Source organism: Fukomys damarensis, unplaced genomic scaffold (genome assembly GCF_012274545.1).
Source record: "Fukomys damarensis isolate Sample0158 unplaced genomic scaffold, DMR_v1.0_HiC HiC_scaffold_24, whole genome shotgun sequence".
Taxonomy (NCBI): Eukaryota; Metazoa; Chordata; class Mammalia; order Rodentia; family Bathyergidae; genus Fukomys; species Fukomys damarensis.
The window spans coordinates 58,441,135-58,457,365 of NW_022900936.1; the positions used below are offsets into that span (position 1 = coordinate 58,441,135).

At 40.3% G+C, this 16,231-nt stretch overlaps 1 protein-coding gene across 13 annotated transcripts in view; it reads right to left on the bottom strand.

Annotated features, from left to right (window-relative positions):
- The window catches only part of Zbtb20 (zinc finger and BTB domain containing 20), a 357,321-nt gene that overhangs the window by 2,217 nt on the left and 338,873 nt on the right, over positions 1 to 16,231 (bottom strand). For all 13 annotated transcript variants that reach the window (XM_033755905.1, XM_033755904.1, XM_033755907.1 and 10 more), the window contains one exon: positions 8,662 to 10,263. In XM_033755905.1, the coding sequence (XP_033611796.1) occupies positions 8,662 to 10,263 (1,602 nt within the window). The remainder of the gene's footprint in view (positions 1 to 8,661; positions 10,264 to 16,231) is intronic.

Sequence of the window (16,231 nt, forward strand, 5' to 3'; positions counted from 1 at the left end):
TTCTTATTTCAGTTCACTTTTAGGTTAAAATAGAAGAAGTTAGGAGAGGTTCTTTGCTAATAATCACAGTTTGCTGAAGAACTCAGGCTATGCATAATGTTTATGTTGGTGAATTTTTTTGAAATGAGAGATTCCCTAAGAGAGACAGTCACGCTGTGTGTTATTTTTAGTGAAAATATTTCTGTCAGCTGTAAACATGCTTGGAACTCAGCTGGTCTTTGCTATCCTTGTGCTTTCAGTATAATTTATAGTGGGTACGATAGGCGGCCAAATATCTTTTAAAACATGTCCACCTGTCACCTTTAATGGGAAGCATGCCTTAAGTTCCAGATGGTATTTTGGCTGCTAGGAAGCTGAAACTTTGTCTGTGCTAAATGTTCTTGCTACTTGAAACTTTCACCCTCTGTGTACTTTTCCTTAAGCAAGGTCACTGACAAAGGCCTTTTACTTTCACACCCTTCTCATGTGACTATAAATTGATTCTTCACAGTTGTCATCTTTCTCTCAGTAGCATATATATGTATGTTTGTATGCATCCAGTGTTGGTTCTGCCATTAATTATTTGTGTGACCCTGGGCTTTTTAAATGCTTTCATCTCCTGAGATTTGTTTTGCTTTCTTTAAGTAAGGAGTCGCGCCAAGCACTTGCATGGCCCTTTGCAAGTTTGCTGGTCTACTGCTCAGGATGGCCCACAAGCCCAGAGGACTCTACTTCTGGCCTTGCCAGCAAATGACCCAAGGGCAACCTGCTCAGTTACTCAGTGCATTAGCAGTTGCACATTTTTAAATAGGACAAAGCATCCTTTTCCCTTCTATGCCACAGAAAAGTGGCATGCTAGTTAATGAGAACAAAATGTTTGCAAAGCAGTTGGGAACTCTTTGAAGAAAGGTGCTCTGTATAATTAATAAAATGTTGTGATGGACATTTCAGGAACTGTCTGATTAAACAGGGTATTATTTTCAGATTACTGAAGTGCCCAACATTTTCCTTTCTAAATATATGGATTTTGAGCAATATGACGCATATGGAATGTTACTATTTTTCTATCATATTTTCCTACATGTTTCTTATAAGGGATATAGAAACTATAAATGAAATAGACACGGTCTGCTGTTTGTTGTTCTCCAAATGAAGAAAGGAAAAATGAAATAAATGGTAGAAGAGAGCTTTCCAGGTTTGAGCCTATGCGTCAGAAATAAGAAGTCTGTCTTGTCAGAAAGGAATATCAAAAGCAAAGTGGAAACTTAAATTATAACCTTAAGGGCAAGCTCACAGGAACCCCTGTCCTCTAAAATGATCTGTTTTGGTCTATACAGATGCAGAAGTCCGATATGAATTCCATTTCCTTGGCTGAGTGACTTAGGTGTGTTATTTAACCTCTCTAAACCTCAGTTTCCTTATCTATAGGAAATAATACAGAAAGTACCTGCCTTGCAATGTTGGTTTGAAAAGTAAAGAGGAAAAAGTGAAAAATCACTGAGTATAGAGTACGTGATCTTTTTAAGGAAAACTAAACTATTCCACCTAGCACAAAAGAACTGTGGATAAATGAAGTCAACTAAGAAATGACTGGTCTGTGATAGGGAAGCTAATCCAGAATTTTAAAAAGTTGTTTCAGATAATTAGTAAAGCAAACAAGTATGTTGCAGCTGTGAAATTCAGAGGTAAGGGTATACTCTGAATAGTCTATTCTTTCTCTATAGTCTATTAATTATCTATGCTAATGAAATTAAGTGGTACCGTGATAAAATGTTAACAGAATAGACAAAGGATTTCTTATTAAGCAGCAACTGGAACACTGGAGGCAGAGAAACTAACAGCAGGTGAAGAACTGAGGGGAGAAGCAGTGTCCTTTATTGCCTTTTCAAGGGTAGGGAAGAGGTGAAAGTTTATATTTTTCTCCATTTTTTTTCTTTTTGTTTTGTACCGGGGATTGGACTCAGGACTTCTGAGCTTCCCAGGCAGGCAAGGCACCAGTGAGCTACATCCCTAGTCCATGGTTCTCCATTTTTTAATGCCCGACCTTCAACTTCTCATGGATCAGCTCTGATATTTCCTCTACTGTGACTGACAAGTGAAAAAAAGAAGATGCTGCTTATGTTAGTAGATGGAGAGACTTTTGCTCAAAACTCAAAATGTTCCAGAAAAAGCCACTGCAGTAGGCTATAACACCCTGATTTTGAAGAGTGACCTTTGGATTGGGGGCTCAGCAAGAACTCATTCTACCAAGTCTTTCTCATTCTAACTAGGCTTTTCCCAGGCTGCAAAAGGGATCCTGAATGCTATTATCTGGTTGTTTTCATAAGCACTGTTCCTACCTGCCTCTCTACTCTCCCTGTCTCTTTAGCCTCTGCTGTATAGCACAATAACGTTTTCTTTGGGCAAGCACAGTGAGAGGTCATAAAACCAAGACGGTGCTTGGTGACGTTGCAGGAGCAAGGAAGGAAGAGGAAGAGGAGAGAGTTGGAGTGTGCTGGAAAGTGCAGAGCCTGAGTGTGGAAATTCAAAATCAGACCAGAAAACGAGAAAGGTTCAGTATCAACAATGGAAGTGTGCTCACAGGAAACTGTATGGAGCTTTCACTGGCTGCAGAGTTTGGTTTCTATCCAGAAATTAAGGCTGAAGGAGGGCCCACACCCCTGAGATACAGTTGGCACGATCGCCTGCCAACCTCTCTGATCCATTCCTGGGGGCTGGCTAGGAGAGAAGGCCTACTAAGGACAGACTACAGCCACAAGACATCTGTGGTTTCAGTGAGACTAAACTATTTTCGTGGTAAGAAGAATTTTGAAAATCTCAGTGAACTTCATTCACATTACTTACCCTCTCTTACAATTTTATGCCTGGGATAGATATTAATATCTGCAGAAAATGATATCTACATCCAACAAATCAGTAATAGCTAAGAGTAAGAAACCAGCTACACTGGCTATGATGGTGCATGCATATAATCCCAACACTGTGGGAGGCTGAGATAGGAGGACTACAAATTTGAGCCTAACCTGTACAATTTAGCAACTTATGGAGACCCTGCCTCCATCAATCAATCAATCAATCAATCATCAATCAAAATACAAAAAAGGAAAGGGATGTAGCTCATTGTGAGCCCTGGGTTCAATCCTCAGTACTGGGGGAAAAAAAAGAAGACAACAACCCAACCAGATTATCTCCCCTTCTCCTGTTAACAAACAATTTCTTGGTCTTTATACTGCCCAATACACGATGCCACTCTGACATCTATAACACATATATTCTTAATGGCTTTGACAGTTTTACTGCATTTATGGTTAAGTTCTTTCATGTAAATTAGTTAATTCTCAGAGTAACCATATAAAATAAATTAGATTTATTAAGATCTGAAAAACTGAGGCTTGGGATGAATTTAGAAAGTATTTCCTATAGTCACTACTCAGTCACAAAATGGTAAAACACAGGCTTTTTCTCCTGACTTCATACTCATTCCTTTACTCTCACTGGCTTGATAGTAACAATAGTCCAGGCTCCATATGTATATTATCACCTTATTGTCTTGGGCATGATTATTACCCATTGCTAACATTGTTATGCTGCTGTTATTTTATCTATTTACATTGAATTCATGACTGAAATAGCTGAGCTTTTCTAAGTAACAAGTAAAACTGCCTTATGTGCAAAGGATATCAATGGACTAAAAACAGTCACCAGTGGTTGGGCTGTTGATAGCATGATTTGGAAAACAGCCAATGCATCTACCTTTTGTTGGTGAAGAAAATACAAATGAGAATATAGAAATCTGTACAATGTATTCTCTAGCTAATGAGAGAGAGAGAGAGAGAGAGAGAGAGAGAGAGAGAGAGAGAGAGAGAGAATCTAAAGGTCTTACTGAGAAAAGAATGCATTTATGTATAAATCCCTTGAATTAAGTTCTCCTGGAAAGCATGCCTACATTTTTAAACATTCATTTACATGTTCACTCAACAAACATTTGCTAAGCAAGTACATATGTTATCCCATATTCATTTATAGAGTTTTAAGGCAAGAATCCTAAGTCTGGATTTTAAAAGATAGCTCCACGCCAGATAAAATATATGACACCTTCTTACATGTGAATTTCAGATAAATAATAAATAATTTTTAATATAGGTATGTCATATATCTTGCAAAGAGCATATTCTAAAAATATACTTGTCATTTATCTGAAATCAAATTTAATATTTAAACAGTTGTTTTATCTTTTTGTTTGCTAAATCTGGTAACCCTACACCTGGAGGTTAATAAATAGTGCCCAGCCATCCTGGTCATTCCAATTATTATGTGTGGTATTTTGTTACATAGAGCAAAGTAACAGAACATGATATCTGTAACATGTTGTTGAAGAAAATATTTAATATATCTGTGGAGCTACATCAAAATAAACAAGTCATCCATTGGGAAATGATTAGATATCACTGTGGAAGAATTTGGTTCAGCCACTGATGAAATATGAATGGATGTTTACTATTTGCAAAGTAGTATATGTTGGGTATATTGATGCATGATATACATTTTTACGGGTGTTTCTGCTCTTTCAGACTTTGCATTCTAATAGGAAGGTGTGAAGATGACTACATGTGGTAACACAAGTCAGTACCGTACTACTCAGTAACAGAAAGGGTACTGAATTTGTCATGGTACCTATATAATTAGGAAGACTGAACTCACTGCTCATAGCCGAGAAATAAGTTGTGTAATATTATTTATCCATTACAACATCAAACTTCTGTCCATAACACTGGTTTATTTTTTCCAAAGACAGATTCTTGTTAGAGAAATTTTAGAGAACAATGTTATATAGGAAAAGAAACTGATGCCATTCTCCTCCTAATTACCTTGGCTCAGCTCTCTAAGCAGCAGTTCTCAAACTTCAGCATGAATCAGGGCTTGTTAACACACAGGTTACTAAGCTTCACGAGAAGTTCTGACAGAAGAGATGTGGCAGGGGTGGGGGAGATCACACTGCTCTGTGGTTACCTTGGAATTACTACCACAGCTTTCCTTCCATGTCTGTGTGAGTTACCCAGTGCTTACCCTTCTAATATGCTCTGTCCTTCCTTTTCACATTCATTTGTCTGTTCTGACCTTTGTTATTCCTTTTTTTTCCTTGACTGGGGAGGTATGGAAGGGCCTTGCTTTGTTCCATGTCTTCCATGCAGGATGGTTTGTGTTATCTTTGTTTTTCTCCAAATCCTTTGCTATCAAACATGTCCTAAACTCACGGTTTCCTTCCTCACAGCTCTTATAGAAGCTGCAGTAAGTGAATATGAAAAATTCTGAGAGTCCTACTGTGGTTTGTTTGGCAGTTGATAAAGAATGATTAGGTGAGGTAATTTCTTTCATTCTTATAAAATTGTTAAGAAATAAAAAATTAATTGTAATGAAGGAAGTCCAAGCAGCCTCAGGAGTATCACACTGATTCAGCATAAATCCCATAGAGGAACAAAACATGTTCAAAGTGTATATTCAGAGATGAGACACAGAGCAAAGAAATTCAATGTCTTCTTGGTGGAGGGGGGTACAAGTAATAATGATGATTATTTTAAAAATGAAGTAATATTTTCCTCTTATGAAAAGTTTTTATGTGCCCACCTTTAACACTACTCAAAGGCAGAAAAATTATTATTTTCATTTTAAACCAAGAGAAACTGAAGCTTGTGAAATCAAATGACTTGCTTATGGTTACACAGTTATTTAGAAGACTCAAAGCCTAGTTCCAATAAAATTATCTTTCACTTATCCCTCCACTATGAGTTTTAATATTATAATTATTGTGAAATATGCTTCATAACTAGTGCTTTCTTGGTTTTCTAAGGTACAGCTTAGCTCCAAAGTCAAAACGACGGACTACTTATTTGTCTCAAACACTTCCTTTCATGAATGGGTAGATCATTAACACAGATCTATACGATATTTTGGAATCTAGATCTCAGAACTGATTTTCTGTAGTTGGTGAAAGCAAGTACCATTTACTTTAAATTTTGGAGTTAATAAAATGCAAATGTAGTTATTACTATACAGTTCTATTTGTTTGCAGAGCAGCATCATGGGGAGAAACCACATTTCTTTCCTTTTATGTCTGTCAAGCCACTCTTTCTTGGTAGGGTTCTTTTCAGATAGACTACAGGTAAGAACATTAAATCTACCTCTGCCTTTCCAGCTGTCCAAGTACTTTCCAGAATCTTTTTAATACTAACATTTGAACTTTAATTCTGGAGTTATGACACTGGGCTCCTGTAAAGTTGGGAGGCCCCCATTTTGTTTTGATGTTACTAAGAAAGTAGAGAGAACTTCAGAAATGTGAGCCATGTTGAATTAAGGTCCTTACTTACCTCCACATGTTCAAGCTACCCTCCTTTTTGAAAATATGGTTAATTTTTCTTAAACTTTGCTGTGTTAGAGAGTCCTCCATTTATAGAAAAGCCATAAAAGACAGATGGCCTTCCCAAAGTACCACTGCAAAATAATTCTAGAATGAAGGGAAGAGTGCTGCTTTTTAAAAATGTGTTGCCAGCTGATATATGTATTTGATTAATTATTTTTAGATTTGGGCCCTTTTATACACACTAATGCAAACACCTTCATAGGTTACTAGCATTCTGAAAAACAAACTTTGAGCATAAGTCAGATATATGAAGTGATTTTTACCTATAGCTGTTTTCATCTGTGATGTCTAAGGGTGCAAATCTATTACTGGTTTTCCACTGGGTTAACTACAGAATCCTGTTGTGGACAAATGCATCAAACAGACAACTTTTGGTAGTATACTGAACATTAAATATTCCAAATTTAAAGTGACATTTCAATATGTGATCTAATAAAATATGTGAACTTTTGTATCTGAAAGTCCTCCTGGAAAAGATGCACTGAAGGTGATATGTTTACAGATCCAAGGCCACCTAAGTCAACTTTGGCTAAAGTGATTTGCCAACAAATGGTCTCTTTTTTGCATTAACCCTTAATTGATACATTATAAGACTGCTCTTTAGAGGAAGAAATGACATACACTATTTGAGAGTACTCTGCCATATGTTGCTACATAAATAAAATGTTGCTAGCTGCTTAACTTCTCTTGATTGATCTCAGATTATGAATGCATTCAGGTGTACCTCAAGTAAAACACAGTGACTTGCAATGACCTGTCTTTTTCACTTCAGTAGCGAGTCACTGTGTTTATTTGGATGTTTGAAAATTATAATATTTAAGTGCAGTTGATCTGCATAAAGACATACATTGATTTACATAATGTCTTGACTTAAACTGGACTGCAAAGAAAGCAAAGTTCATTTAAAATAATACGCTATTTCAACTATTCTCTTCAATGTTGGGTATTTTGTTTCTCTATCTATTGGCTGTCTTCTCTTTCTCAATTTAAACATATAAAGGGCCGGGGATTTAGCTCAGTGGTTTGGTGGCCTGCCTTGCAAGTGCAAGGACCCGTGTTCAATCCCTGGTACCAAAAAGAAACAAAAAAAACATATATGTTCTGTCTCAGATTCACAACAGTTTTCATCCAAGAAATAGGCTGCTTTAAGAAACGAATTTGTTTTCATGTATTAGAATTCAACTTTGCTCTGGCTAATGGTTTGTCATTTAAATAGGGGTATTCTGGAGCCACAGGCTTACCAGAAGAGTGATTCTTATAAGAATTTCAAGTATAATGATCATCATTGTGCTAAACACTGTAGGTACAGAGAATCTATGTGAAATGCTGATCATATGTGTATAAATGGCCATTTATAGGGAGGCACTTACATAGTGTTCACATTTCTATGTCTGTTGCATTATGGAACCAGGAAAAGGTATTGACTGAGAGTCAGGAGACCTTCACTCTGGAATTATAAAATCCAGGGAAACACTCATCTTGCCATCCTGATGATTGAATCCCCTCTACATCATCTCTATGAAATGATCAGCCATTCTGTCCTTAAGTACCTCTAGTTAGTTGGAGGCAATCTCTGTGCAACAACTCTAATTTGTTAAGAACCTTTTCTTCTATTTAGTTGAAAGGACCGCTATAGAGCTTTCAATGATTGCTTCAGTACTATTTTTTGTTTTTGAGTCAGAGCAACCTTTCTTCTAGCCATCTTAATAAAGCCAGTAATATCTACCACATAAACCATGTTTGTTATGTGCTAGATACTCTTCTAAGAACTTCATGTATACTAATTTATATAATCTTCAAAAGCAGCATTATAAGGAAGGTATACCATTGTTAATTCTCATTTTCTAGACAAGGAAATTGAAGGACAGAAAAATTCATTTTCTCACGGTGACAATGTTTGGCTGTGACTAAGCCTGAATTCAAACCCAAGTGACCTGGCTCTGAAGCTTGAGCTCTTAGCTACTGCATTGTGCTGCCACTGGGAGTCAAGCACTTGCTATGGCCTAAAGAAGGCCCTGAGTCTTTTCTTCTGCAGGCTGCACATCCCTAGGACATCCCTTTTCCATAAAGCATTTCTGTGATTTCAGTACTCCATTCCTATGACTTAGGCACAGCTGGAAATTCAAGAAATGACTTTGGGGTGAGGTTTCTTTAAAATCTGAAAAATGACTTCAAACCTTCCCTTCTACCTGCAGTCCTGCCCTTTCCTCCCCCAAATGCCCTTCACTTCCCGCTGTCAGGCCTCTCTGGGAGCCTTCACTCACCTGTGTGTACAAACATGTGCTTGACGTAATTCTGTTTGGCGGTGAAAGTCTTGTTGCAGAGAGTGCACTCATAAGGCTTTTTTTCACCTTGCCCACTGGCTGTGCTGTGGCCTGCAGATGAGGCCAGGGGCTGTGGCGCTGGCAGCTGTGCAGTAAAGGTCGACAGACCGGGCTGGGATACTGTCACAAACTGGGTTTGCTGGCCTGCCAGGGGCTGTGGCAGACTGAAGAGGAAAGGCTTGGGGCCACTGCCTGCAGGCTGGGTAGTGAAGAGGGCTGGCAGGTAGGTGTTGCCAGCTGTGCCAATGACCTGTGTGTTGCTGGTCAAGGTCAGAGGCATCCTCAGGTTGCTGGTGAGGGTTTCTGTCTGGCGTAAGTAGAGCTGGGTACTTGGCAATGGTTGCCCAATAGATGTATTGACCGAAGGCTGCTGCAGGATGCTCTTATCTGAGCTGTTGCTGACAGTGATGACTGTGCTGTCCATTTCCACCTCATTGCTTCTCTCTGGAGAGGAGGCACCTGTTTCTAGCTGGTTTGGCTGTGTGCTGCCCTCAGTGGGGGCTTCAGCAGCCTGCTCAGGTTGCGTGGGCTCTGACTGCCCATCCCGTGCTGCCCCAGTCCCAAACTGCTGTTCCACTGAGTCGGGTTCGGTGCCTATGGAAGAGCTGACCCCTGAATCGAAGCTTTCACCTTTGGGCTCACTTTCAGTGCCTTCGGCCTGGTCAGTGTCTTCTGTGCACTCCTCGGATTCATTGCGCTCCAGGATCTGCACCCTTTGCTGCCCATAGTAGTCATAATCATCCTCCATCTCCTGCTTGATGTGGATGTTGCCCATCAGGGTCTGGATACGCACAGGCCTGGGCTGCTTGCGGCAGTGCGTGGTCTCAGGGGTGGTGGACATGTAGCGCTCCATCTGTGAGCGCTCGTGGATGCGGGTGATCCAGTTGGGGTCTTCCATGTGGTGGTCGCGGGGCAGGCTGAGCGCAGTCTCATGGTGGCTGACCACGGCACCGCTGTAGAAGGAGCGCTCACCGCTGCCATTCTGCATGGAGCAAGCATAGAGCGCTGAGTAGATTCTATCCACACTGTGTTGCGGGTGGCTCTGCAGGTAGCCTGATTCCGTGTCACTGCTCTGGCCCGATGTACCTGACTCAGGAGTGCCCCGTGGCGTGTCCTGGCCAGAGTCCTGGATGCCCGGAAACACATCACCCACATTCTGTGACACTATGCGCGTGCACTCATCTATGACGGTTTTGATCTGCAGGATGCTGGCGGCTGTGAGGATCTGCAGAGCTTCTGACTGCGATACTCGTAGCACACCGCTGTACATGAAGTCAATGAGCTTTTGCACCGACTGCACTGACACCACCGATGGGATCTCAATGTCACTGTAGCCCAGTAGCAGCTTGTCCTGGAAGAAGGGACTGCCCGCTGCCAGCACGCAGCGGTGCGCGCGCAGCATGCTCCCGTGGATGCGCACCGTCACGTCACAGAAGTGGCCACGGTTGCGCTGCTCGTTGAGGGTCTCGAGCACGGAATTGCTGAAGTTGTGAAGGTTGATGCTGTGAATGCGCTCGGTCATCCCCTTGCAACTGATGTCACCTGCAGTACAGCGAGGCAGACAAAAAAACAGGGCAAGGATCAGATCTAGTTGATTGTATTCCTAACACTGAAGCCTCAAGGCAGTAAGTCTAGAAGCAGACACAGGTTGGGAGAGGGACAAGGCTTCACATCCTGGCTTCATTCCCACCTCAGTGTCCCAGCTCTTTTGGATGTGGAATCCATATTAATCCCCCAGAGCTTCAGCTGAAGTTGTCTGTTGAAAGTAATTATCACATAGGTCATGTGCCTGCTAGTCCTACAATTTCAGCAAAGTAGAATTGAAAGGCAATGGAAAACTTGTTTTTAGGGAACATTACTTCCACTTTAAACAAGTCTTGGCCCAATTCCTTCGGGAAAATTTACATTTACCCCAATTTATGAAAGTTCCTTATTTTATTCAAAGAGACAATATTCATTGTTAAGAAATAAATTTCCTTCCTATTAGCTTATATGGCATATTACCATAACTCACACCATGTATGCAGAAATTCTTGGAAAATTCAACCAAGACCAAGATGTTTACCAAACAGTTGCCAATGGAATCTGCAAGCTAAAGGGGCATTCACTGGTTGCTTTCTGTATCATCCCTGACAATCTCGTTGAGCACAACTTTAGGACAGTTATGTGTGATATGAGTGATACTCTGAGGTTTAATGAAGGAGAAATGTTTAGAAGGTCAAAGCTGGGAGACTACTGTACACGAGGTGATCACATGTATCACTCAAACTGGGCACTTTAAGCGTGAAGGGGTGTGCTGTTAATTAGGCCAGGAGGGCAGGAGGAAACCATGAGTAGGACATGTTTACCCTACACAAATAGGGTGCTCTATACACCTGCTGGCAGTGACTGTGAAACAGCTCCCACGAGGAAGGTAACAGACAGTTGGCTATGTGGTAGCCTGACCCATTGCTACCCTGACTCACTGCTACTCCTGTATATGTGGCTGTGCAGCTCAGGGACACTTTTAGTAGCAGATGGATCCACACTGAGAAAGAAAACAGGAGGCCACAGCACTGTCTTAGGGCTTTCCTGTTTCTCTTCCTCACCTATTTGATGGCTCTCGAGAAGCTCTCTCCGTATCATTCTACAATAAAATTTCTGTTCTTGCCTTCACACCTGAGCAATCAATCTGGAAGAAGCCAAGTAAGTGGGCTTTCAAAACAAGGGTGTCCAAGTACTGATGGTTGGTCTGTAATCCTGATCCCTGACTTGTGAGAAGCAATCTCTAGGTCACGGTCTGCAGAAAGGAGGCAAGCCTACTCTTTCAGATTCTTTCTTCTCTGCCTGAATATGAAGGACCTGCTCAGGGAAGTCCATACTTCACTAGCTTTTCTGCCTTGTTTCAGTATTCATCCCTATGGTGTGTGAATTTAAATGCCTGTAAGCTTTGTGTTCATATTCAGTGAGAAAATTTACATTAATTTATGTAGGAGAATCCCTTCTTCCCACCTCCATGGGGTCTATTACATATCTGAAATTCTGTTCTAGGCTACAGCTTCCATCTTTTTCACTTATGTAAAACAAATTTTCTTTGCCAGATCAAGTATCACAGTGATCTTGTTCTGATTGTGCTATTACAAAATACAGCCCCAAAGGAAGGAAGGCACCAATAACTCAGGAAGGGCAGTTTGGAATTCAGTCAACAGATAAAATTCTAAGTTCTTGATGAGTTCCACGTGCATCTTACATCATGACAATAAAAAGCAAGAACAAACTGTTTTTTTAGAGCTTATCCTGTATGAAGCACTGTCACATCATGTTATGCATTTCATTTAATGTTCACAGCAATCATATTGTTACTATTGTTATCCTTATTTTATAGATGAGGAAACTGAGGCTAGAGAAATTAAGAACATGTTCAAAGGTACATAAGTAATTGGTGGAAAAGGTGACATTTGAACCTAGGCAGACAAGTGCTAGAGTTCACTTTTTTGACTGCTACACTATATTACATACTCTGGCCCTGAAGGTAGCCATAGGTTTGCTATAAAGCTGTGTTAAAGGTTTGCCTAATACTCTCTCCACCTACTTCTACACCCACCTAGGATTTTCAACCCACCCGTGGTTTTCAAGTTTCTAGGGCTTGAGGCTTTAACATCTAATTTTAAACAAAGGAACAATGCAAGAAATAAAACAACTCATCCAGGCACAAACATATAGTTTTCTAAATACACTATTGCTGTCACTGAGGTCTCTCTTTCCTTTAAGTAAAACAACAGGCAGTAAAATTGGTTGTAAACAGACAGCAGTACAATTATCATCTCTGAATAGAATGAACATATTAATTTTAATAACTTTTTTCTCCTCAAGTGAAACATACATTTGATAATAACACCAGTCACAATGATAACTCCAGAGATATCGTCTATGACAGAATTGTCTTCTCTCAGATAATTCTAGAAAGCATCTCTAGCACCATTATCATAATAATATCTATGTAGTGTTTCACAGTGTACAAAATTCTCTCACATTTAACATTTCATTTACTTTTTACAACAATCCTGTTTTTTTTTTTTTTTTTTTAGGACAGATCTTACGATTCCTATGTGACATAAGAGGAAGTTGGGCCTCTCAAAGTGTTTCATTCAGTTGCCTGAAGTTTTACACAACTAGCAAGTGACAAGATTAGATTAGATTAGAGCCCATGCTTCCTGATGCTCCTTTCTCTGCACATAGTGGATCCCTGAGGAATAAAACTTGGAACACTCAAAGATCCTTAGTCTCAGTGGGAAAAAAGGCATTGAAAGTTATGATAGAGACTGCTTTGGAGATGAGAAATGACCAACATCAAAAGGTATTGTATCACACACACACACACTCAAATACACGCATGGACACAAATATAAACACATACACAACTGCATGAGAAAAACTCAAACTCGGGGCTGGGGATTTAGCTCAGCGGTTCAGTGGCCTGCCTTGCAAGCGCAAGGACCCGAGTTCGATCCCCGGTACCAAAAAAAAAAAAACAAAAAACAAACCCAAACCTCAAACTGCTTGTTTGACCAAATTGAATTTCACATTCATCCCATCTAAGTAATTAGATTATTTGCTAAATAGTCTGAGTTATGTTAGCAACTTCATTAATTATCACAAAGACAAACATAAACCTATCTACACATACAACCTGACCTGATAAGCCTAGCTGGATTTTTACAGACATAATTCCTAAACATCTCTGTAAGGTTACTGGCCCCAACTGTTGTGAACAGTTCTGAAAAGCAGAATCATTCTTCTGCTGATACACGTACAGATGTGATGCGGGAATCTGTCTCTCCATTCAAGCATGCCTCGTTCTTGCAGCACACAATGCCGAGGCAATTCCTTTCCCAGGCTTTCTTTTATTTTTAACACTAATACAGTGGGAAAAAGTTTCTGCCATAGCAAGGCTAAGTGCAGGCTTTTGTGAATATGTCCTTTTCATCCAATGGGCATTAATGTATAGATTCCAATGGAATAGATCTGAAATGCTCTACTGTAGAAGATTTGTTCCCTATTGAAAACAAATCTTGATTAGATGGTTATTCAATGACTATAGGAAGGAATGGTGTGAAAATGCTAAATCCATTCTTTCTTAGATTGGCACTGAATAGGTATTTGGGCTATTCAAAAAAAAAAAAAAAACCCACACACATCAACTAGCCTCTCTCCCCTCAAAACCCCAACACTCTTTATTCCACAGAACCACACAACTCTACACAAATTTTGTGTATCTGAGGATGCCCCCCCATACACACACTCTGCATGTTTTAACATAACAACCCACACTCTGTCCACCAAAGTAAAAACATACAGTCAGCCTGTGCTGGTATTCAACTTGAAATATGCAAGGAACAGTACTGTGGCATATGACTATTCTATGTGACTGTGTTGTGTGGTAGGGCGTAAATAGAGGGGGCTGAATCAGGGTGAGTCCCGAAGGGAAAAGCTGCCTGGTGAAATGCTGGCAGGACTTCTGCCTCTGCTTTGTAGGTCTCTTAAATTCTGAGGGCCCAGGGATGGGACTTAGCATGAGAATAAAAAACTGCCTATGCATAAGAGAAAATGAACAAGAAAGAGCAGGCAATACAATCTCTCTTAATTAGATGTGAAATCCAGTCCTTTCTCAGTCAGGAGACTGAAAGGATATATACAATGAGGCCAGTGCAAGGAGAAGGTGCTGTGGGGTGGGGGATTGAAGGTTCTGTGACTTGGGAGGGAATATTAGCTCTCAAAACCAACATGAATTTTCATCAAGACAACAGGTCCAAGTCAAATGGCAAGGCTGAAAGCTCTTGGACTTTCAATCTGGGGCACCAGGCTCAGATGAGGTAAATGGGTCAGCACATAAAATAGGGCTGGGGTGGCCAAGTCTCCACAGCCCAGTCTTATTTATCATATTAATCCCAATATTGTATCTTGACATTGTTTGTATATTGAGATTTATCCTTTGTATGTCAGGAACTTAATGGTGAATTTTTTTTTCCAGAAAGGGTCTCACTATGTAGTTGAGACTGACCTGGAACTCACTGTGTAGCCCAGGCTGGCCTCAAACTCACAGCGATCCTCCTGCCCCAGCCTCCTGAGGGCTGGGATTACAGGCGTGTGCCACCACGCCCTCTGCTTCTTAATGGTGATTTTAGCCTACTATATATTAATGCTGCTTGCCAAGGTGGTCATTATAGGAAAGAGTTAGCAGACTCTGGAGAAAGCAGAAAGCAGGTATCAATTTTGGCAACTCAGTCCCCCTAACCCCCTAAATCTTCTGCCAGGGCCATGACCTCAGATATATCCATGTACTTCACCTACATGCCAAGGGGGCTCTGCTGAGCCCCTGAACTAGAGAGTGGGTAGAAGTTTCTTGTTCACAATTTCTACCACCTAGAACAAACGACCCTGCACTTCCCTCTCCTTTCTCTTTATCACTGGCATCTTCACATTCTTGGAGAATAATGCCAACCCTGGGGAAATTATCTGTGCAAGTGGAAGGAAGCAGGCAGAGCAAAACCTCTTTCTGCTAACCTGGCCCTATACACCTAGCATATCCCAGTTGTCATTCCCACTATAGGGGGACCACAGATGGGTCAGCAGCCTGCAGGATAAAGAGTTGTACAGCTTCACTCCCCCACTCTTAGAGGAAAAGGGGATGCTTTGGGCTACCTCCCAGTGAGCTCTCCTCTATTTTGCTGAGTGCCTAAACTCAATGTGAAGAATCAGCAAGGATTCCAGCACATTTCTTAGCCACTGATATAACAGGATTCTCCTCAGGAACCATAAACCAACTGTTCAAATTTCAGAAATTTGGTTTTCAAACATATTTTTAGTAACACACTACCTATAAAAACGGCGAATTGTTGAGTGTGTTTTTGTAGTCACTGTTTTTATTATTTTAGCTGCACAAAGATAACTAAAATTATTCATTTGTTTAGATTGTTTATAACATTCTACTAATATTAATACTGTGGTTGGGTATGTCTTTAGTATAATTTGAATTTTCATTCATTCAGGGAACATTTTTAGACAATGTTGTTAGCATTTTAAAAAATCTTTAAGGTATCTCCATATTGATTTCCATAGTGGTTGCACTAGTCTGCACTCCCACCAACAATGGAGGAGGGTTCCTTTCTCCCCACAACCCCGCCAACATTTGTTATTGTGTGATTTCTTGATAGCAGCCATTCTTTGTGGGGTGAGGTGGAATCTTAGTGTTGTTTTCATCTGCATCTCTCGAATGACCAGTGATGTGGAACATTTTTTCATATATTTTCTTGCTGCTTTCACTTCTTTGTATGAGAAATGTCTGTTCATTTCGGATGCCCATTTTTGGATCGGGTCTTTATATTTGGGGGGACTGATTGTTTTGAGTTCTTTATATATCCTTGATAATAGTCCTTTGTCTGAGGTACAGCTGGTAAAAATTTTTTCCCACATTGTAGATTGTCTCTTAGTTCTGCTAATGGTTTCTTTTGAAGTACAGAAGCTTTTTAGT